Raw genomic sequence first — 24,020 nt, forward strand, 5'->3', positions numbered from 1 at the left:
GGACCTCATACTGTCAAGAGTTGGCTGACTCCACAAGTGTTTTTTTATTGTTTAAAAACAAGAGTTTGAATTTAGGTATTAAATTAATCCTTTAGTGCTCAATTGCACGACTGAAATGGTTTTTGATTTACTTAGACATGTGGAGCCATTTCATGGAATCCCAGCTGAACATTTTGAAATTAGAACTTGCATTAAGTAGGTTAATGGCTGCAAGAATTGCTTATGTTTCAAGCCTGCTTAAGACTGCCTCTAAGGAAAGAGGTTTCCTTGAAGAGTGAGAAAATGGCTTCCAAAATACAGCTCCTGAGTAATAATTTGCTCTTTTGACATAGCACTGATAAATTCATGTATAGTACTTAAGCTTACTAGGTTCCTGAGATTCATATCATGCTACATATTTGCCTGACTGCAACACAAAACCTCAGATGTAAACAAAGTCTCGCTAAGTATCTCAAGTTTATGGTTTCCAGAGCAACCAAGCTTGGCCACACATGCATATAATGGTGCCATCTAGATGCAGTATAGTTTCTATAGTAACTGTAACTGAGGTGACTCATGTGCTGCCTTGCCAAGAGATTTCTTCAGTGCTGTATTTGTTTTTCTTATCTGTATAGATGGATTGTGTATTTTGGTGTACGACAGCTTGACATATTGTAGTCACTATAAACAATGATGAGCAAGAGATTGCTGCTGCCACAGGTTCCTTTTTCGTCCTACGGCTGTAGGCTGCACACTAAACTAGTTGTATTCTGTTTGCAAATGTCTTCTGCTAAATGAATTTCTGCATTTGCTGCTGGAAGCTTCCCTCTCAGCTGTTAACAGCTTCCATCGCTCTTCGTATATGACTCCACACAGACAAGGACACAAAAGTAATTCATATTCCATCATTAGTATAGCTTACAGAGGAGTGGAATTCAAATCTCTGTGTGAGGAGGAGCCAGACTGTGAGAATACTCAAGTGCTGTCAGGAGGGGATGTGGATGATGAGAAGGTGAATTCTGTTACAGTTGCTTGAGATATAGTACGAAATACTCTATGCAGTCAGAGATGTGCTGTCTCTGCAGTATGCATAAAGACAATGCAGGAAAAATACATAGCTGTTTATTTTGTCACAAAAAATTAAGTAGAGCTAAATAGAGGGCAATACAACAGAGTAGGTAACTGCCAATTATTTTTCTGCAGTGAAATTGAGCTTTTGAAGTCATTTACTATAATAAATGCTCTGAAGCATTTCACACTTCTCTCATTTTTGTGAACTGAAAAATAAATGTACTTAGAATCAATGACTGGTTTTACGAACTTAAGAAGCTGTTTATCGATGATGCATCAACATAAGGGTTTAAACTGATACATCTTTCTCTGTTGCTTGATCAGTGATTTGTCTGTCTTTTCCACAGACCAGACCTCTTAGTTTCAGTAATGAAATAATTAAAAAGATTGTCATTTTTGCATTGTATTTGTGAAGAATACTTTCCAACTGGGAGCATCTCAGTTGGCTAATATATGGTTAGATAAGTTTTAAAACTCCTGAAAGTGTGATGATGTTGTAGAATTCATTTAATTCATTACTTAGTTACAATCTTCATTTTTCTTTTTCAGTTCCCTGTTTCTTAAAGACAGAATATCTGCTACCTCCTATGAGTCCAGTTCCTTTCTATAAAATTCTGTGAAATTCTGTTAATGCCAGTTCATTTTTGAATATTCATTTCTCAGATGTATTAGTGAAATTCAAGCATTTATGTTGGGATAAAATAGTGAGACTCACCTTTGGGATCACAGAGTTGGGGTTTGCTCCTAGTGTAAAGGACTGTGAATCCTCCAAGTGACTGGGCTCTGTTGTGCCGCAGGCTCTTCCTTTCTCTTGTTTAAGGAGATCTCCTGTAGCTCCATTTGAACATTAATCAATCTCTGAACCTTTTGCTAGTGTAGGATAGGTTTATATTTATACCTGTAACTTATTTCATAATGATTGTGATCTTGACTAAATACTAGAGAAGAGCACGATGACTTTTCTTTCAAGGCAGCTCTGTACCATTGCCCCTCTTGCACTGCTCGTTTGCTTTCTCTGACCTCGGTCAGTTAGTTTTCTCCATTAATCATCCGTTCTTAAGGCATGCACTGTACTGAGCATAAAGGCAGAGCTTTCTCTTCTTGCCAGGTAGGGATGCCAACAAAAACATGAAACAACCAAACTTACCTGATACCTCTACTGGGGATTTATCATCAGACTTGTATTTTGAAAAGTGTGATTGTTGCTTGGGTAGTTACCATCAGCTCAGCTTTTTTTTTTTTTTTTTTTTTTTCCTTTTAATGTTAAGACTATTTGAAATGTTTATCTTAAATTTTTAAGTCAACTCTAAAAAAATAATGACTTCTATTTTCTTGGCTCATTTTAGAGAAAGTTTAACATTCAGAAGTTGAAAACTTGATGTTTAGCAAAACTGAACTGAGAGAGTTTGAAAAGCAATATGTGTTACCATGACTAAAGGAAGCTGCTTATTTTCAAATAATGTAATTATCCTCTTGTAGTAGTTTTCTTAAGAATTACTGAAACTATAAATTTGTAGGGTTCAGTGTTAGTGTTGAATGAAAACCTTTGTAAATATGACTGGATAATCTCTGCAAGATAGGAAGGGGAATAAAGACTCCTTGTTAGGACAGATGTGAATTAACTCACAGAAGCTGAGAGGAGACTTCCTCTGGGCAATATCTTAATATTGTCCACTGTTGCTTCTTGCAGAGATTAAACTGAAGGCTGCACAGACCTGTCCATTGATCTTGATGCAGTCTCAAGTTTCTTCTATTCCTCTTGTACTGGATGCCATTAAAAAGTCAGCCGTGTTTTATCATGTATCATAGTTCATCTGGATTTGCAGTGGAAGTGAGCAGCCAAGGGGATACAGGCTGTACACGTTGCAAATCTCTGGCATGAAAGATCAGTGTGAATTTGAAGTGGGCCAGATTGTATTCAATGAGTTACTTTTGTTACCCTTCTCTACCATAATATGTTTATTGCTCATCACAAGATTTTCTTCCCGAGTGAAAACGTTGTATTACTTTTCACTGCAGCTTTTGTGTTTGTATGCTAGCTGCTGAGTCAGAGCTACTCCCAACTGCAGATTCAGTTTCAGTAAAACTGCCTAAGTGCTTCATCTGAAAAATGTTCATAGTAATCAAACGTATCTGCATTTTAATTTCATAAAGGCTGTAAAAAGAGGATCTTGAAGTGTATTTAGGAGGAGAAGTCGTTTATCCCTGAAGCAGCTCCACCAGCTTTAGCAAGAGTGCACCTGCAGTTCAGAGTATCTCAAGTATTTTTATAACCTTCTCTCTGAACCTTTGTACATACTCTTCCTGGATACTTACCTTCCGCGGTGAATTGTACCACTCCGATTCTGCCTTTTTGCCAGCATAGGCGATGCAGGTGACCAGTGGTGTTTGTCTGAAAACATACTGATTGTTGTCCGTTCAGATCCAAGCTGGGTGAACTCGTAGCTTAGGAAATCTTTTTCTTTTCTGTGCTTGTGGGGTGTAGGGGTTTGGGTTTTATGATGGTTGTTTACCAGTGTGATGCACTGCCACTCCCTTTTTGCCGGAACAAAACCTGTTTTGCCTCCCTAGGCTCTGCTTCGCTTGGCCAGGAGCATGTTTTGGTCGTGTTTCTGTTTTCAGTGACAGTCCTCCCAGCTCAAGAGGACCACTTGTTTTAGAACAATACCGGAATGGTTAGCCGAACTTTCAGGCCCAGCTAAATCAGTATTGAAACACGAAAGTAGATTAACAGTTGACATCTGCTTGGTTACACGCAATGCAGGCAAGGAAACTTACGCGACAGCCTTTTAGCCTGGGTGGCTTTAAAAGGTGGGGGTTGGGGGAACTCGGTGGTGGCAGGGAAATGAGACTTTATCTTCATCGCTCTAGTTTCTGCTGTTCAGTGTCAGCTGCTTCCACCTGGTGGCCATTTTGGCAAGAATCCTTTATTTAAAAATAAATGTTTAAAAACCAGATGTGTCTTCTATCCCGCCCCCCCCCCCCCCCCCCCGGCAAATGTTTTCTCCATTTAGGTTGTTAAGCAGCAAAGAGAGTATATGAGTGTGACATAATGTGTGTTTAATTCTCATGAAGTAACTAAGGATTCTGTTCTCCAACAGTGGCTTATCAGATACAATAATATTGGATATAATATCCAACTACCTGGTCCTTCCAAACAGAATTACAGTTCCCCTTGTCAGTGAAGTGCAGATTGCTCAGTTGCGGTTTCCTATACCAAAGGTAAGCATGTATCTGTGAGTACTAATGATTTGGAATTTAGCTTTTTCTGTAGTAGTAACTGTTAAGGATATGCACATCTGTGTGAATTTCTAAATATAGTTATTGCAGTAGTATAGGTTATCATGAATCCAGTGGCTTAAAATGATTTAATTTATAAATCATTTCTGTGGAGGTAATGTTTCGTAATCATGGCAAGAAGGATTTTTTTGTTTTGGTAGAATCTTAAACATAATACTTGTTAGAATATAGTTCAACTGTATAGACTAAAAATTAAGTAGCACACATATTATCACTGCAAATTATTGTTAGTGCTCTTCACTTGAAAGTTGTTACTACTTATTGCTACTCACTTCCAGTAGCATGGCATTTCTTGATGTAACTGGCTTGTTTCTGATTGTTTATGTTAGTTTTTCTTTTCAGGAATCTCTTGGGTTCTGGGTCTTGTGTGTGTGGGAATCATCACTGATATCCCTCCATTCAGAGTGTGTCCAAACCAAGTTTCATGTTAAGGAAATCGCAATGGAAATTATAAAACATGTATTGCATAAATTGTGATGGCATGGAGGCTTTCAGATTACTACATAAACATCATCTTCTTTTTCAGGGTGTTCTAAGGATACACTTTATTGAAGCTCAGGACCTGGAGGCAAAAGATACTTACCTGAAAGGGATTGTCAAAGGAAAGTCAGATCCTTATGGAATCATCCGTGTGGGCAACCAGATTTTCCAAAGCAAGGTCATCAAAGAAAATCTCAACCCGAAATGGAATGAAGTTTATGAGGTATCATCAATAAAAATACTGTGTTGTGCATCCTGTAAAGTTGTCCTCTAAAGTTTCTTATGTTAAATAAGATACTCTGGGGACTTGCGTGGGGGACCTGTTGATGTCTCCTTCTAAGAGCCCAAAGTTATGTAACAAAACATAACTTCTCCATTGATGTATATACTTCTTTTGTCTAGACTAAGTATCAGTAATTATGAAAAGCAGTCTAGTCCCTTAAAGCCGGTATTAGCAAATTGCATCTGAAAGGCTCTTATACTTGCTCTACTAATCAAATTGCATCTTTTTTAAAGCCTGTGTTTATTGATATGTTTTAATACACAAAGGCACTGCAGTTCAGTGTTTCACTGTTACTTTGCCATTTAACAAAGGTAGTTAGTTTTACCATTGACAATGCCATCTTACTGTACTTCCAGGCCTTAGTATATGAACATCCAGGACAGGAGCTAGAGATTGAGCTCTTTGATGAAGATCCAGATAAAGATGACTTCTTGGGAAGGTAAGTGTTGTGGAGAATATGCTTGTAGGTGTTGAAAAGAGATTGAATATTTTGATGTAATCCTTTTTTTTCCTCTTTGCATTTTATCACAGTTGTAGGTGTGCTATGTAAGTATATTTTAAATTCATTATCTTTTCAAAATGGTCATAGTAAGTAGTTCCCTAATTACTTCAGATATGTAAATATATGTATATAAAAATGTGCTTGTGTGTGTATATGCACATCTACATGTTTATATTTTTTTTTTTAAATAAGGTAAGTATTGTAGGTACCCAGAAAAAAAAAAGGTTGGAATTTTTTTAGAAATTGTACTCTGCCTGCTTTAATAGTTTGTAAGCTAGCACTAACTTTTAATTATTTCTTCAGGCAAAGTTAATACAGCTTTATAGCTGTATATCTTCTTCATCTTCATAGTTTTTAAATGTCTAGCTCACAGTTTATTTTTCTCTAAGAGCTGATCTTAAATATTTGATTGAAGAAAAAAATTTTGCTCTAATGCTTTCACAAACATTACTCACTCTTAGATTCCATAGGCCTAGCTTTAGTGTTTACCCATAAACATTTCAGGGTTTTAGTCAGCTTCTTTCTCCAGTAATTTGTCACCTTTATTTCTTGCAGAGTTTTGGAGCTTCCCATTGTTGCTTTCCATACAGAGTAGAACTCCCTTATCTTTCCAGCTCCTTCTCTCTTAACAGGAGCAACAGTACCTACTTCTCTTCTCATTAAAATAAAGAAGTAGGTAGTACAAAGGCTTCTTTTCTTTGCACTTCCCTAATCTTACACTGAAGTGGTGGGGGGGAAAGTGGCATAATGTGTACGTCAGTACTAAGGAAATAAAAAGCCACGACAAATGTTCATGCACTGGCATGCAGTTGTCTGCCCTGTTTAATTTTTAGCAGATTCCCTGGTACATTTTCAGTTTTTGTGAAGTAGCACTCTGCCAGGTGATGCCATAGCATGAATGCGGTCATAGCATATGTCCAGGGGCTATTTGCAGTGGGTAGTTTGGATGTGGTCGCTGTTTTGAGAGTTTGGTCATATGTATGTGAGCCATGCTGTGCCAGTTGCCCTAGTAGCTGCAAAATGGGCTCTAGTATAGACATATTTTCTGTTATCCTGCATTCATCTTCGTTCAGCCATTTCATTCCCTACTTCTTTCTCTCTTAGGGGCTTAGCAATAGTATTCTGCTCTTTTGATCTCAGTGGAAACCTGGATACTCAGCAGGCACAGGGTGGGGTTTCAGTTCTGTACTGGATTTTTTTACTTCGTGGCTGAAATGCTGATGGGTGGTTTTTTCTTTTCTTTTTTCTAGTTTGATGATAGATTTAATTGAAGTTGAAAAGGAGCGTCTTCTGGATGAGGTAAGTGTTCAGTAAGTTTTGGTTTAAAAACATCTGTATGTTGTTCTTGTAGTTGTTCTTCTATTATTTTTTTTTTCCCTGGGGATAGTTCCTGTATGTGCATGAATAAACTTAATGCTATAAGAATAATATTAATGCTGTAAAAATAGATTCCCTGATGACCAGTACAGTGACTTAAGGGATACATGAATTGGTGAAATCAGAAGAATAATTCCATTCTTCTTCTGTCTTGGGGTGTTACGTATGTAAATGCAAAAACCAGTAACTTACATATTTGGTGAGAGCTTTTTCTTGCAGGAGAATAGTTGATTCCCTGGTTTAACTATTGTTAGACTTAGCAGACTGATTTCCGTCCTATATGTAAGAGAGATTTTACAGTAATGTTATGCAGAGTTTGTATTTCCAGAACATCTGTACAGAACTTAAAGAATTTTCTTGATATTTTAAAAATGCTTTTACTGTATAACACAGAGGTTTGCGTGGCTTTTTTTTTTTTGTTATTCTGTCTGGTAATTTTTAGTGTGAAATATGACATTTTGAACAATGAATCAGATCTTTTCAGGTTATGCAGACTTCATCTTTATGAGATTTCTAGTAGAGCTTAGCATTTCCTAAATGGTCCTGAAGAGCGAATTGCAATCAAGTATTTGTTTGGTGTCAGATTATTTCACATTACTTTGCTTAACTTTTAGTGGTTTACTTTGGATGAAGTGTCCAAAGGAAAATTGCATTTAAAACTGGAATGGCTCACATTGATGCCAACTGCTGAAAATCTAGACAAGGTATTCAAGGAACACATTACTTTTATCCCAATCTTAATTGTTGTGGAGTGTTTTTTGTTGTGGGTGGGTTGTTGTTTTTTTTTGTTGTTGTTCAGTATGTAAGTAATTTAATTCTCTAGCTGTTGTGAATTTGGATAAACTTGTAACTTTATTCCAAGCTGTTTGTCTTTAGAATTCTCAAACCAGTCATAACTGTCAATGTATTCTTGTGGCAAGGGATTTTGAAATGCTTTTGTCGTCCTCTTCTTTTCTGTTAATGTTATGGTTTGAGAACGTCAGCTAACACTTCATTAGCCTGGGAGATAAAGCTGGGTATGATATTATAATCTGTCCAGTCTAAAAAAAAATAATTGGAAACTGGGGTGGAAATTTCCATTAAAATGGGTTTGAAATATCTATACAAGTCTTGAAAACTTACTACCTCTGCTTCATAGTGTGCATTTGTGAATGTTAGCATTTTGGGAGATGTTTTTAAAATATTTTTCAGGAATGGGACAGAAATAATGATATTGTTTGGCTTGCAGAAAGGCTTATTGTATGTTTTCGGTTTAGGTGCTAACAAGCATTAAAGCTGATAAAGACCAAGCCAACGATGGGCTTTCTTCTGCATTGCTTATTCTCTATTTGGACTCAGCAAGAAACCTGCCTGTAAGTTCTGTTCTGATGGATACCCTTTTATCAGGGGTATCTCTTGCGTACTTCCAGCATGTCTTGCTTGGTAGTCTGGCACACTGCTTTACTAACACACATTATGCCATGTTTTCTATACTTTCTCTTGTTTCAAAACGTGTAATGTAAGGTCCATGTTTCTAGTAGTATAGTATTATAGATATATATCTAATAAAACATTACTCTTTAATCAGTGTGATTTTTCTTTAAAGAATGCTCCTTTCCTGGACTTGAAAGGCTGCATGTTTTTATTATACAGTGTTTTCCATAAATAGTATGGGATCAGCATGGGGAATTTTAAGGAACTAGCTGAGAAAAGGCCCACTTCCTTGAGTTCAGGTAAACTTGCTTGCTTTGCTTTAGGATATCTGTGGTGGATTTGAAAGTATTGAAGTCCTCATCATGAAATTTATTCTGTGCAGTTGATGTTATAGTGGCAGAATACTTGTATGAGATTTCTGTCAGATTGTCCTTTGGAATATTGTTTATTTGCTTGTGCAAAACGTAAAAACAAAAAAAATAATGGTTCCATCTTTATATGGATTACACTGTGGGACTGTGAAATAGCTTGTTTATGACAAGCACAGACTGTTTAGTAGTTTATTTCAGGTTAGTAAAGTACTGTTCCTGGTTGTAAGTGATAGCAGTAATAAAGTAAACCCTACCATAAATAGATATGTGAAGCATAACACTGAGTTTTGCTGGTTTGCAGCATTGCTATTAGATGAGAAATTCTGGAAGTGATGACTAAAAGACTAATCAGAGAATGAAGGCAAGCCTTAGGGTTTTTTGGTATGTATTTTCCAAATGTGTCCACTCAAGTTAAAATGTTGCATCAGACAGAGTGGTAACAAATGAAGGGTTAGTAGTTTAAACAATTTACATCACTGACTAGTGATCTGATGTCTGTTCCAGGGTGTATAGGGCAGTGTTTGGAAGTAGTATTTATAGGTTATTTTAAAAGCTAGAAAGATGTAGCTCATTTAGAATAGAGTCCTGCATTATCTTTTTAACATCACTCTATTGAATACAGGGGGAACTCTAACTTAGCAGAAAAAGAGTAGAATTACTGTAGAACAGGGTAAGCAGAAATAGCATCGAATAGAATGATGCTGTACTCTATCAGTTTCAGAATACTGCAACACACAGAAAAATTTGTACATCTGCTATCTGTTTTGTGCACAAGATTAAACTGAACCCATTTCTGTATTTTCTTATTCAACTACTGGATTTTACGCAAACTGTTACAAGTTTAATGTATTTGTTAAAATACACTAAAGCTTCTTGTTTAAAATGAATAGTTTAATGTTCCCTCATCCACAATTTCCAATTTTTTTTCCTACAGCTCTGCTTCTCTATATTAGATTAGCTTCTCCAGCAAATACTCAGAGGCTTTGTCGTATGTTTAGTTTTTTCCCTTCCTGTTTTAAACAAACATTCTGTAACATTGTCTCCCTGCTTCAGAAAGGTTAGGCTGCAAGTCTTGAGTTCTACCTACTTTTGGGACAGTATTTTAATTTCAGTGTCTTAATCAGTACTTCTGATCAGTAGATCTCTAAACCTTAGGGTACAGAAAGGGGAAGTTCCTTGCACAAAGCTGACCAGTTAGGAAATTTGGGAACAGGATCCCAAATTTCTTACTGCTGTGTCTGATGTTCTCTCTACAGTACAAGATGGCCTGGGTGGGTTGAGAATAAGGATGGTCATAATGTGGGACTTGTTTAACCCTCTACCAGTCCAGCAAAGCAGTTGCAACAAATGACTCGGTATTCAACTTGAAGTAATTTTCTTTCCAGAAATGCGTTGTCAAGAATATGATAGAAAGTAACATTGAACACTTGAAAATTCCATTTACAAGTTTACAGCTATAAAATAACACAATACAGTGTTAAATTCAACTTGTCCAAAATCTGATACAAAAAGGTTTCACAGTTAGGTGTGGAAAACTTCTTCATGCGGGAAAACTGAAAAGATTCCTGTAGATTCTATAAAGACAATGCTTAGGTAATGTCATGGAGCTGCTAGACAAACTGCAGTTCATTATAGTGAATACAGCTTTTTTAATGTCCATTTCATTCTAATATGGAACATTTACAAGATTAAACATGCAAATCTGCTGGCTTCTCATGCTGTGTTCATATTCACTGATAGGAGTCATGTAGTGTAGTAGCAAAATTAATCGCTTTTTTGGATTGCTTCTATTTATGGGGAACAAAAAGTTCGAAGAAGATGAAGTGTTAAAATTACACTGACCCGTACTAATAGTTTTGAAGACTTTTGTCCGCAACTTTAATGTTACAGCTGAAATATTTTTCTAGATGATGAAGTGCTTTTTATTACCTTAAAAATAGATTTCTTAAGTTAATGCTTATCACTGGTACATTTTGGATCTTGTCATTAGCCTTGTTTTGTTTGAGTAGTAGTGGATAATCCCCAGCACAGGCATTTCTTTTGCAGAGATGTGTCATAGTTGTGGGTTTCTGAGACACTGGGACAATTTATCTGAAATATGCTTCAAGTGAAATAGAAACACTGTAGAAGTCTGGTCTCTAGATTTACTTAGTTGGATCTGCCATATAAATCTGAACTCCCAAGAGTAAACTTGGAAAGTGGGTTAATATATTTAAATGATTAATAAAAAATAAAAGTGAAAAAAACCTTTTCACCTTGCTGTGCTACAGAAAGTATTTAACAGATGAAATTATTTGTAATGACAAATATTTACTTTTTGTTATCTGCTGTTTTCTCTGGAATCCTTTGACTGTTTTCCTTAACTTTTTTGTGTAGTAAAGCTGCTTATGCATTCATTCTGCCACAATCCCATCACTCTGCTTTCTCCTTCCATTTCCATCTTCCTAAGAGTATCTACGAGGGAAACTTTGGGTGTGGATACTTAAAAGAGAGGAGAGCATCGGGACTAGTCTTTTGTGAAAACACTACCTCACTCTATAGAGCACTATTTGTGAGTTCTCTGGTATTATTTGTATTGTACCTTTTACCTGCCAGAGTGTGGATTAGTGCTACTAAAGCCACTCACTCTAGTGGAATGAGAGCATGCAATTTGTTTTGCTGCATGGTTTCAACAAGCGTGCATTGTTTTTGTGCTATTTTTATTGCATTTTAAAGGCTACTTAAATTTCATTGATCAGCATATCATTGGGTAAGTACTTAAGTTTTTGTGATAAAAACCCAAGATAAGTTTGTTGTAAAAGCTCTTACATTTAACTTAAATTGCTGATTCATTGAGAAATAAAATGCCTACTGTACTAGCACTCTGTGTGCTGGTGAATTGTTGGCTTTTATTGCAAAGAAATGAAACTAGTAAATATTACAACCAACATCCCTGTAGTTTCTTTAAAAGGTGATGCACTCAATGTTTGTAAGAACTTGCAACCTCTCCACACTGGTTCAAGTATTGCTTTAAAAATAAGTGTGGTTCTTTGTGGTCCCCAAACTATAAATTCCCTTGTAAATTCTGTTTCACTCCATGATGCTCTTTGTTTTGCAAATTCCCAAGCTCCTTTTCTTTTTTTTTCAAATTAGTCTGTAGTCAGGAAAATCCAGGCTAGGGAGAACCACTAATTAATATTTTTCAGTTGAATTTAATGTTACAAAATTCAAAGATACAAAGTTACATGATACAAGACTAATGAGCCTCCGAATATCTTACACTTAAATCTGTAAACACAACCTTTGTATCCTCAGAAAGAATGAGAATCTGTTCAGAATAATAACTCTTTTGCCACAGAGAGGTGGGTATGCCCTTGTAGATTGTGCAGATAAATGTGATGCTGGCTGGCTACTTTTGGCTCATATCATAAACCTTGATTTTAAAAAACTCCGTTCCCCCTGCGTTGCCCCAGATCCCAACAAAACCCTTTTCTATGGTCCTTTCAGTTAGTTTCTGAGTAGAAGTTCATTTTAAAGTATCAAAAAAGTTACATCCATTACCAAGTGTCCTTAAAATTTAATGCATAAGATATGCAGTTCATAAGCTATGATTCAGTTATCTAATATTTAGACATTGGACAAAACTTTCCAAATCCTCGAAGTAGTTTCTGAGTCAGAGTGGAACGGCAAGCATTTTAACATAGCCAGGTCTGGATTTCCTTCAGCAGCAGTGTTAACTGCCTTGTTCTGCGGTTGCATGGGTGCTAGTCTTGCAGCAAGCAAGAGACCGATATTTATGGCTGGAGGCCAGGAGAGAGGAGAGGACTGTAGTAGCACAGAGATAATAATAGCTTCAGCAGTCATAAAACTGCATCTTGTTTTCAGAGCATCTTTAAACATGAGGTATTATGCAAACATTCATACCTGCAAATTCAGGTACCCAATTGACATGTAATATGAGTTACTTGAGGCGGGCGGGAATGCTAAAAAGGGGGCTAACTGTCTAGAGGGAGAGGAAAATCCAGTGCCCTGAGTGCTCTCTGATCCTTTCTAGACAGCTTTATTGACTGTTGGGAACCTAGATTCGTAGCACCTAATTCAGACATTTACCCATCTAAAGCTGATTTATCTGAAGTAAAGGAGTATGAATAGTGTTGTTCATATAATTTCCGAAAGTGAGTAACACTAGTTTTATGATATGTTATTATTAGTTCTAACAATTTTTCTTTGGTGTCTATATAGCATATAAATTATCCATATTTTAAATTGGCTCTTACAGATCAGTGACTGTCTGCTGGTTATCAACTGAGGATGTACTCACAGGTTTAGAGACTTCTAAAGCCCCATTTTAACCCCAAGCAAGACTTAGTGAGTCAACAGAAGTAACGAGTTGTACTCCAGAGCATACTGAATTAGGATCTGGCTTAATAAGAAAACAGCTTGTTAGTTGCAGTGTGATTTGTGGGTTTGTTATTAGGATTTACTGCAAATGTCACTGCTGTTACAGAATGCTAGCCTGAAATCTGATTTATTCCACTATGTCAATAATCAGTATAGTTCTTGGATACCCGTCCCCTTTTCCTATAAATGTGGAGACACTCAGAACCATAGCAAGACAATTTTGTCACCCAAGGCAAGACCTTTTCTTGGCTTTTGATATTGAATACTCCCTTTTCTTCTCCTAGTCTCCTCCCACCCAGCCTTTCAGCCACCATCCTCATGGACTTGCAGCTCCTTCCCTTGAAACCTGAAGTCTGGCTTAAACATATTTTCCCCAGCTGATGTCCCTCTTGGCCTATCCTTGCTATGATTCCAGAGGAATTGAGACATGTTCAATATCCAGGAATCATTGGTTGCCTGCCTTTATAATTGATCACATAGGTTTGTTTTTGATTTTTAAAATTGTTTGAAATAATACAGGGGGGAAAAAAGATGTGTACTGAATGTGCAGGTGCAAGTGTCAAGGAAAGATGGCCAGTAAGTTGAGGGGCAGTTGAGGATTCAAAATGAGCTTGGTATGATCTTGAAAAATAAGGTGCCTCTCTGTAGATGACAGTGGTTGCACCCATACAAATACAGGATGGAAGTAGTTGTCTGATAGATACCTCTACAGAAACAGATCTGTAGTTGTGCTGTATCATGCCGTTATGAAGGACAAACACCATACTGTATATAGAAAAAGAAGTGTAGCCTGTAAGATGTATGGACTAATCCTTCTGTTCTACTTAGCCATTACTAAGGCCCTGATTTTGGATGCAGCAGTTCAAGATCTGGAGGACAGCAGTGAGGATATGAGAAAGCCAGTAAATGTGACTAGCAGAGGAAGAGCAACTGGGATTAGTTTAGCCTTAGGATGTAAAGATGGGGATGGAAATGGTACAAGGCTGCTGCAGACAAAGTGACTTTTTCATGTTTGTCAGAAAGCAAGGAACACTGCTTAAATTCCAGCAAGGAACACACCTGTTGGGCATTAAAAGTTTCTCTAATTAAAAGGATAGTTAAGCATTAGGATTGATATGTCTAGGGTTATTGTGCAGTCTCCGTCTTTGAAGGTCTTTACAATAGCAAGTCCCTAACGTATCAGATAAATAGCTGTGGAAGATTCCTTAATTTTATGAAAAAATAATGATTTAAAAAATGCCACAAAACCAGCCAAACTTTATTTCTGGTTTTCTCCAGTTTTATCATAATGTATGTTCATTCTGAAGTAGAAATTTTAAAGCTGAATGCCAGGAATCTCATCATATATATAGGCCAACTTTAGGATATGACATTCCAAAAGAAATCGTAAAAAAGTATTTCTGCACAAAGGTTAAATCTTTCTTCAAATTTTAGTCACTTTTGGATTTGAATTTCAGGAAGGCATTTCTTTTGGCAGAGTATTAATAATATTGGATCCTGTTCATAAACCAGGATGTTTAAAAAGGCCACTATGCAATTTTTTTTTTGTTGCCACACACTACAGCTTTTAAAGCAGAATTCTCCCTTGAAACAAAAATTTGTGCTTAAAGAAAAAGCCAGCCATAAGTATACTCACTTGAAATCTGTTTTATTTCAAAATCATATTTCCTGAAATGGCTTCTTACGAGTTGAATGCAAATTTTCTGTAACATTTTTGTACTTTATATGTGTCACTTCAAGAGCAATATTATGCTTAAAATAAAATTTAAAAATTTGATTAATGAAAGTAGTACAGGTTTTGTCCTGCTAATCATTTCGAATTCCTATTGTTAGTGTATTGGCATGTCTTCATTCAACTGAGTAAAGTAGTAGACCTTCATTCCAGTTACTGTGCAGGGTTTGTGTCATTCATCTGCCGAAGAGGCTCAAATGACTTAGATTTTTATAATACTCTTAAGTCCTATCAATAGTTTTAGCGTAGTAGTTTCTCCCATAAAAGGACTCCTTCACATAATTACTTGACTTATCATCAGAGAAGCTTCTATGTTGTGAAAATATGCTTAACCAAATTTTAAAAAGCTTCATTCCGAAGGCAGTCCATAGGATATCAAGCATTCAATAAATCTGTTTTGTGAAGTTTCTTTGTTACGGTAAAAAAACCTGGTAAGGGAAATATAAGTGGACTGAAATTGAGTATATTAATTTTAAAGCAGAATACAAACATTCAGAAATGACGGGACGGGGGGAAGTTTTGTCAGACTGTTGTTTTTTGGTTCCTTCATTGTTTTGTTTGTAAGACTTTTGGGGATTTTTTTAGGTTGAGTTTTTTCCCCCGCTTTGTCCTATGTTGTCGTGTCATAATTAATTAACCTAGTGAAATTGCTTCATTGCATGATTTATTAACCCTTCCTATGTTCATTCTCTCCTGACTTTAAAAGCATAATCCATTAGAATTTAACCCTGATGGCTTGAAGAAGGCTGCTGTTCAGAAAGCCCTAAAGGTAAAACTAATACAGTTGTCCATTTAAGGTCACCCAAGTAATTGGAAATGCAGAAATGCCTGCAACGCTTCTCTTCCACCAGTGGGTGGAATTTCTATTGCCAGATAGATATTTAGTGCAATTCTGTTTTACTTAAATTTCGTTTCAAGAAGCAGTCAAGACATTGGTGAAATACTGTGATCTATGGTAATTAGAATTTTAGATCAGCTGAGTGGAGTATAAACTTCTTTAGAAGACTGAGAAAAAAAACAGTCCTGAGAACTAATTTGAAGTAGTAACTAAAGAACAAAGCTGACATGAAAGCTAAAACATCTTTTTCATAACGAGTGATACTTCGTTGGTCAACTCTGAATGACTAACCAATAAAATCAATCTCTGACATGTTTTGAAATAATCTTTTTTCTGCTAGAAGTTTTTAGAAGGCTTTGCATCTTTTATATGAATGCTAAATAAATTTAGCCCACCTTTTTGCTATGGAAGGCGTAGAGTTGATGCTGTGGAAGGCATAACCCAAGTGCTCAGCTGGAGGAGCTTGGACAAGTGGCAGTCTCTAGTAGACTGCCAACAGCAAATCTGTCAGTGGCAGGTGTTTGAGGTGCATTATAGGTGTGGGTACAGATTGCTGCCTATTTAGCATGAATTAAAATTACATATATTTACATATCAGCGTAAGTAACAGGGTCTTTTTGTCAACTTCTGTAGTTTCATCATTTTATGAGGAAAAGGGCGTTTCAGGCACCTTTTTATGGACAAAGAGAAAATGAAAGAGATTTCGCCTACCATTTTTAAACACTGTCAGCTGGAGTGTAATCTGACTTTCTTTCTGTTCCTTAAACCTTTGTATTCTGTTGTCTCTGGGAGCTAAATATTTTTTAGTAGAAACCATGAAAAAAGAAACGCGGCATTCATCCAAGAAAGGAGTGCTTTCTCAACAGCTTTTTTTTTCTAAAGGAAAGTATGGTTATAAGCAGTGTGTCACATTAAAGTCAAGTAACATTAATGGAAGTATGATTTCCAAAATGTAAGTTCAGATCCAAAAATATCTAAAATACGCATGTTTTTAAAATATAGAATATTTTAATCAGTTGTAATTGTGACCTTACATGCATTAAGTAGATTTTAACTAACTTTCTGTTTACATACCTGATCTGTACATGGTAGAATTCAAAGTGTATTATTAGCCATGTATACTGTATTTTCTAGGCCTTTTATACGCATTAACGCCTGCTTGAGATAATTAACTTTCATGTCTAACTTTTCTTTCTGACTTAAATTTTTGTAAGGTTAATTTAAAATTTATGAAAGAAACATGTAGGTGGGAATATTCCTTTGTGTATATAATTTGTTTCTAAAGTGATGTTTATTTTCATAGTTTGATGTAATGCTATACACCTGGTGGGCAAGGCTCAGATATGGCAGATGGCCGATTCTTTAATAAGAAGTGTTTGGTAAACTGTAGAAATACATATCGGGTACATTATGGTGCTTCTTCTTTTTCTCCAAACTGAAAACGAGAGAATCAATGTTCTGATATTACATCAAATTTAATAATACTACTGCAATGTAAATAAAGTAAGCTTCATGAGTTTGTTCTTTCTCCATATCTCCCATCTGCATGCAATATTCATTTTGCAGTGTTAACTATGCTTTATTAGCTTTGGGGGTTGTAATGCTCATTGAAGGATAAGAATTGCACCTGACTGATTTAATTCAAAGAAATCAGAAAGGAGTCTAGAACTCCTGCTTATTTGTAGGGTTTTGCTTCAGCGTATTTAGGGTAGTTGGGTGCCTTCGTGTTAGTGTGTTCACAAGTTAGTAGCCAGTCTGCCATTCAAGCCTGTTGAGCAAAATACTGTAAATAATAGATAAGCAGATAGAAGAAAGCATATGATTTGTATTTGTAAGATGCAAACATTTAAGTTTCAGAGGAGAGAGATTTTGCTTTATTCTGAAGGCAAAGCTTTTGCTTTTTCTTTACCAGTCAGGAAAGAAAATAAACAGTAATCCCAACCCACTTGTTTTGCTGTCAGTTGGACACAAGGCACAGGAAAGTAAGGTAAGTTCCTACTTGCCTCTGTCTACAAACATTTGGTGGCTCTGTGTGCTTGGCATTGGCTATCAAGCCATTGACTGTATCCACTGCACTAAACATTACCCCAGAACCGAAACTGCCAACAAGAAGCCAAGGATTGAACGGGTGCTTACTCAGTTTAAACTGTCTGTGAGATTAACTCTCTCTCTGTCTAGAGACCAGATCTTTAGCTATTTGTAGATGTACTTCCACAGTAGGTTCTAATCTGCAGCTGGGATTCCTACAGTAGTGATTGTATAAATAACAGTGTGGGCAAACAGCAGGCTTCAAAATGCTGATCAAGATTTGAAAGTTCTCAGAATCACAGAGAAGCACAGAGAAATGCCCAGGTCAGAAGAGCCCACTGAAGATCATCTGCTTGAACCTTCTGTTTAAAGTAGGACCTTAGATTAGCCAACACGCTGTGTAGCTCCAAGGAGCTTGTAGTTTAGCCAGGCTACTTTGTTGTTAACGTCTGTTGCTTTTTCTGTTTTGAGGTGTGGGCCACTTTTGTTTTTTGAGAAGGCTGTCCTCTAGCGCTTCTGAGCAACTTTGCCCTCCAAGGCAGACACACCTGGAATTCCTTCCAACAGTTTTAGAGCAAGTTGAAATCTGCTTTTCTGAAGTCCAAGGCTTCTGTTCTGCTATTCATTTTCCTTATGCCCCTTAGGATCTTAAGCTCTGTGATCTTACAGTCACTGTAGGCAAGGCTGCTGTTGCTAGTCACATCTGCAAACCGGTATTCCTCGTTGTATGTAATAGATTCAGAAGAACACCACTCCGAGTCAACACATCCAGTGGTTGAGAACAACCGTAACACAGCAGTATGTGTTTTCGTAGCACGAACTTTTAAATTGCTTGTGCACTGCTGTGCTGCTTCCTTAGAAAACATTAGAGTAGTTGAAGCTCTTGGTGAGAACCTGGTTCTGCAGACCTGAGACAGCTTTGAGTGATCTGAAGAAGGTGTCAGCCTTTTTTCCTAATCGAATAGTCTGTAACAGATACCTGTCATGAGGTCGATTGTGATGGTGATCCCTCTGATTTTGACACAGGGCATTCAAGATACCTGTTGTCTTGTCCATAACTTACATCTGTGCACTCAAAGATCTCTTTAAAATAAAATGGCCACAGAGAAGTGATACCTAGATAGGTAGATATATGCAATATGGGTGTGTATTGTTTGTTTGTTTGTTTTTAAAGTGAGAGTGTCAGTGAGCCAAAAGGGGAGGACATCTAATTTGACGACTTTATATCTTGTCAAGAATTGTCACAAAGCCTAAACCAGATCTTATATACAGTCTTAATATTGATACTTATTAGAGAATGGAGATAGAAATTCAAGTCCTTTGTTCCTGGATATGGCTTTTTTTATGAGCGCTTTTTTCTCTCTTTGCCCCCTCCCTTTCCTCTCCTATCTCCCCTCTCGCCCCCAGTTAATGGGTTGCTGAAAGTAGTGAGATTTGGCAGTGAAATCTTCCACTTGGCTACTTGGAGGTTAGAAGGAAAAATGCTCGTTTCTAGGAGTTTCATTGAGTTAGTTCAGCCCTTACAGGGAAAGTATGAGAAGAGAGAGTATGTGCCAGTCTGAAGACCTTGTACTTGTTCATAGACTGGTGTGAAGTAAAGGTTCTTTAGCAGGCATTTTACCTTACATGCAGCAACTTCAATGCAAAACATGTCCTCTGTATAATTTTGTATGTGATATTATGTATGCCTTGGTTAGATCCCACTTGGCCTTTGTTTAAATATGTCAAGTTTCAGACATTAATTTTGCAAAGCCAAAATGAAAAATGTAGTTGACTCTTGACACCAGCTTTATTAGACAAAAATGTTTTATAATTTGTATGTTTCCTGTTCTCTAACTTTAGATTCGGTACAAGACCAATGAACCAGTGTGGGAGGAAAACTTTACTTTCTTTGTACACAATCCCAAAAGACAAGATCTTGAAGTAGAGGTATGTTGTCTCACTCTTTTTAGATACCTTTCTTTTTTAAGACATTTCAGTAGTAACATTCAAACATTACAGGCTGTCATGAAATGAGACTGAATATATTGTGAAGACATATATTGTGAATATATTGTGAACACCATTAAAATTGTACTTTAAGTGGTTTTTAAGACCAGGCTATGAAATGCTTATTTGCGTTTACTACTAAAAGGAAGAAAGACTGTAACCAGTCTCTCACTAGATGAGCACATTTGACGATTGTCTTAAAAGGAAAAAAAAAAGGGGGGGGGGGAGAAAAAGTAGATGTTGATACGTGTTTTGAAACTTAAGTCTGAAGTGCTAGCAGAAGTTGCTATTATGTGTGGCTGATCTGTTTCCTTGCTCATCCCAAGGAAGTCTTTGCTTTATCCACATGCTGTATCCCTTTACACTGCTGACATGTCATTTGCATCGTTCAAAGAGACTGAAGGGTGAATGAGGACTGTTCTAGTTACTGTTCCTTTAACAGTTGTGGGAATTCGTTTTCACACAGACTGTTTGGAAATCATGTAGTTATTTGATCAATGGTCAGGTAGATGTAGACATGATGGTTAGTGTTCTGTCTTACTTTTGCTGTAGAAGATGGGGATGAAGAAACTAGACATTGAGTGTATTTGCTACTTCCTTCTTCAACGTAAAGTAATCTTATGATTAGAGAAATTTGGTTTAAGAACAGACTACATTTGTTATTATTTGGATTTTTTTTTTTTAAATGAAGCTGTCATTTCCTTTTCTTTGTGTGAATTCTTACAAAGCAGATGATGCACAATAACTTTGCTTCTGTGTTCCTTCAGGTGAGGGATGAACAGCACCAGTGTTCTCTGGGGAACTTCAAGCTGCCTCTAAGCCAGTTGCTGGAGAGTGAAGATTTAACTATGCATCAGCGGTTCCATCTGAGCAACTCTGGTCCAAACAGCACTATAAACATGAAGATTGCACTCAGGGTATGCTAAAACTTTTCCCATTGTAAATACCTGAAAGCATGTTTAAGACTATTGTGACTTCTGGTCTTCTAGCGTTATGAGGATAGTACGTTTCCTTGGGTGTCACAATGGCAGGTGTCCTTAGTTGTGGCAGTGCTAATAACTACACAAAGATAACCTCTAATTTAAATACATTCTATTTCAAAACCAGAAAATTCTCCAAACAAACAGTAATCAGCTGCATTAATGAAGAATGAGGTTCCCTGTGGGTTTAGGTTCGGAAATCATGTTTGGAATCTGAATTCCTTCAAGTCTCTAGTGACTCACTAGGCTACAGATCAGTGAAATCACCTTTATCTCATAGAAATGGAACTGAGGTCATGATGGTTTAGAAAGAATAACATTTGTAGGGGAAGGAAGTACCTTCATAATTCTAGAACTTTCAAGCACACTGGAGTTTTGAAAGTGAAACTTGCATACTTAAAAGTTGGTTTGTTTTTTTCCCCAGCTAAACTATTTGGTTTAACAAGGTAGTGTATCTCTTTGCAAACACTGTCAAACTTTTGTGAACTTCTGTTATTTGTTCTTTTCTAAAGCACTTTCTTGCTTACTTGTCATTAATAAATGAAAATAACCTATAAAAGAGGAAGTAAGGACTATGAGTGAGGAGAACTTGTGATATAGGATTAAATTTTAAAAGACGAGAAGAAAAAAATATAGAATAGCATTCTATGTGGCTAGAGCTGCAAAGTGAATAGCACTTGCACCAGAAGTGTGTACGGTATGGGAAGGGAGTATTGAGGAGAATAATTCTAAATGAATGGAAAATTTCACATTGTTTCATAGTTACTGCAGTTGCCAAAAAGATGTTTTGCTGTGCAAAAGGTTTCCTATTGCAGAGTGAAGGAGTATAAGCATGAATATTTTTGGTCCTGCATTAGTGTCCAAACTTAACAACTTGTCACCAGTCGGTACTCTTGCAGAAACAAATTTGTTCGTGTTTTTTATACTGTATTTTTACTGTACCTAGGTCCTTTGTCTTGAGAAGCAAGCAAGATCTCCAGATCATCAACACTCAGCCCAAGTAAAAAGGCCGTCTCTTTCCAAAGATGCAAGAAAATCATCTTTCAAGCCTCAGGTTCCTGTCTCAACACCACCTGATTCAAACAAACCTGTTCCACCTTCCCCAGTGACTGATAGCGATAAAAAGGCTGATACAGCAGAAAAAAGTCAGCCTCCCAATGCCAGCCCTCAGTGGCCAACAGATCTCAGCCGAAGTTCCTCCAGCCTTCAAGCCTCTAACTTCTCTTATTCTCCCAGCCACCTCTCGGTCAAAGAACCCACTCCTAGCATAGCCTCAGACATATCTCTGCCTATCGCCACGCAGGAGCTGCGGCACAGACTACGACAGCTTGAAAAGTACGGTGTTAATTTATTGATTTTGTGATACATCTAAGTTGATTTAGAAAAAATGTCATCAGTGCACCCAGAGAAAGAGTGTTTAGTTTGCATTTCAGTAAGATTTTTTTCCTGTTGCAGTTTGAGCCTGGTATTTGAAAATCAGTCACTGTGGTTTTCTGCTTCCTCCCGGTACCTCAGTTAGACAGATTCTGCAATTAGAAGTTACCTTACCATTACGATGATCTGCTAGATGAAGTCCACCTTGTTCTCAGAGCTACACTGTGTAGTGCTAATAAGAGTGGATTGGCAAGAGGGAAGGATATTTTTCGATACAACATTAATCACTTTCATGGCAGTAGTTGCCTGTTTCACCACTGAATCCGATTAGCATTAATATTAGGCCAATTAAGCTGAATATAGCTGGTCTCTCTGAATTACTCAGAGGGATAGTTGACTATAAAGAATGTTAAATGAATAGTTAGTTACTATTCAATTAATGAGGATTGCTGCAGCAATGCTTTCTTAAATTCTCTGATTTTTTTTTTTTACATGCCTCAACAGGCAGCTGTACTTACCAGTAAAGACAGCTGAGCAGCCATTCTGCTCTGAATAGGAGAATGGAAACCGTTAATTCCCTGTTCATGTAGCTTCTCTGTGAAGCAAAGGAAAAAGATTTTAATTTTTTATTTGTAAGGGATTGAACCAATTCCTCTTTTTCTCTATCAGAGTTCAAAGAATCGGTAGAGTAATGCAGGTTGGAAGGAACCTCATGGTAAGCCCTCTGCTCAAAGCAAACGCCACTTCAAAGTTAGATCAGGTTGCTTGGGCCTTGTCCAAACAAGTTGTGAATATCTCCGACGACGGAGATGCTATTAACTTTCTCAGCAATTCCGGTGCTTAACCACTCCACTGTGAAGACGTTTTTTCCTTGTTTTCAATTGGAATTTATCTTGCTCCAACTTGACTGGGGCTTCTTGTTCTTTTACTGCGCACAGCCACAAGAAGTCTGACGTAGTCTCCTCTATAAAGTCTGTTTTAAGTAGTGAAAGACTGAATTGAATGTGCTGTTGGACTTCTTTTCAGTTTGTACAGACCCGTTTCCTTCACCATCTGCTTAGGTGCTCCAGTCACCCATTTATCTTTATGGTCATATACTGTCTTGTCTTTAGTTTGTCCGTCTCGCTTCTGGCCCAAAACTGGGTTAGACTTTGTTAATTATGATAAATGTTCAAATACTACTCCTTATTTAATACACAAATTTTATACTTATTTGATGAGTGGTAAACCTATGGCTAAGAAGGTCCTTTATTGCAAGCTCCATGTTTTTAGGTGCTCTCTTTTTTTTTTTTTTTTTTTTTTATTTTTTCCTATTTTAACTAAGAAAATACTGAACTGAAATGCTTTGGTCTAGTTTTTAAAGTGAATGACTTGGGAATTTTCATGGAACATTCTGCAATCACTTTGCAGTAGCTATTCACACAAGAGGCACGCCTCTCCCTGGAGGCTAAGATATCCCTCAGCTGGTTGAGAAATACCAAGCATGCCATGTACTGTCCTGTGCGAAACGGAAAATACTCATAGTTTACACAAACTAAAATCAGCATTTTCTAGAGATGAGGGAACTCTGCAAATGCTGGCCATTCTTTAGAAAACAGGACTGCTTAATCATGGTGCTTTCTTTTTATTTAAGCATGACCTGTATTTGTAAGTGTAAATTGATTCTGATTTGTTTTCAATGTGGCATGAGCTACAGAAAAGTAAAATGGCTGTGTTTATATTGTGATTTGAGCTTTTGAGACAGTAAGTGGGTTTCAATATCACTATTTTAAGCCAAGAATATTAGTATTTCTACGTTAGAGAATTTAGAAAAGAATGAGCTGGTCTTCTGATTGGTTCCTAGCCATAGGTAAGCGTGGCCCATCACTGAGCTTTTCATTGCGGTTTGCACCATTGTTCTTCCAGTTTCCTGGATACTGCTTT

The 24,020-nt window shown here is 37.0% G+C and overlaps 1 protein-coding gene across 6 annotated transcripts in view; it reads left to right on the top strand.

Annotated features, from left to right (window-relative positions):
• ESYT2 (extended synaptotagmin 2) overlaps nucleotides 1-24,020 on the top strand; it is a 90,472-nt gene that overhangs the window by 59,486 nt on the left and 6,966 nt on the right. For 3 of the 6 annotated variants that reach the window (XM_075419755.1, XM_075419751.1, XM_075419757.1), the window contains exons 8-19: nucleotides 4,152-4,272; nucleotides 4,877-5,053; nucleotides 5,470-5,552; nucleotides 6,866-6,914; nucleotides 7,607-7,696; nucleotides 8,249-8,344; nucleotides 11,226-11,327; nucleotides 15,595-15,657; nucleotides 17,639-17,713; nucleotides 19,597-19,683; nucleotides 20,511-20,660; nucleotides 21,670-22,058. In XM_075419755.1, the coding sequence (XP_075275870.1) occupies nucleotides 4,152-4,272; nucleotides 4,877-5,053; nucleotides 5,470-5,552; nucleotides 6,866-6,914; nucleotides 7,607-7,696; nucleotides 8,249-8,344; nucleotides 11,226-11,327; nucleotides 15,595-15,657; nucleotides 17,639-17,713; nucleotides 19,597-19,683; nucleotides 20,511-20,660; nucleotides 21,670-22,058 (1,482 nt within the window). The remainder of the gene's footprint in view (nucleotides 1-4,151; nucleotides 4,273-4,876; nucleotides 5,054-5,469; nucleotides 5,553-6,865; nucleotides 6,915-7,606; nucleotides 7,697-8,248; nucleotides 8,345-11,225; nucleotides 11,328-15,594; nucleotides 15,658-17,638; nucleotides 17,714-19,596; nucleotides 19,684-20,510; nucleotides 20,661-21,669; nucleotides 22,059-24,020) is intronic. The other 3 variants (XM_075419752.1, XM_075419753.1, XM_075419754.1) reach the window with 3 other exon arrangements.

The sequence above is a fragment of the Opisthocomus hoazin genome, chromosome 4 (assembly GCF_030867145.1).
Source record: "Opisthocomus hoazin isolate bOpiHoa1 chromosome 4, bOpiHoa1.hap1, whole genome shotgun sequence".
Classification (NCBI taxonomy): domain Eukaryota; kingdom Metazoa; phylum Chordata; class Aves; order Opisthocomiformes; family Opisthocomidae; genus Opisthocomus; species Opisthocomus hoazin.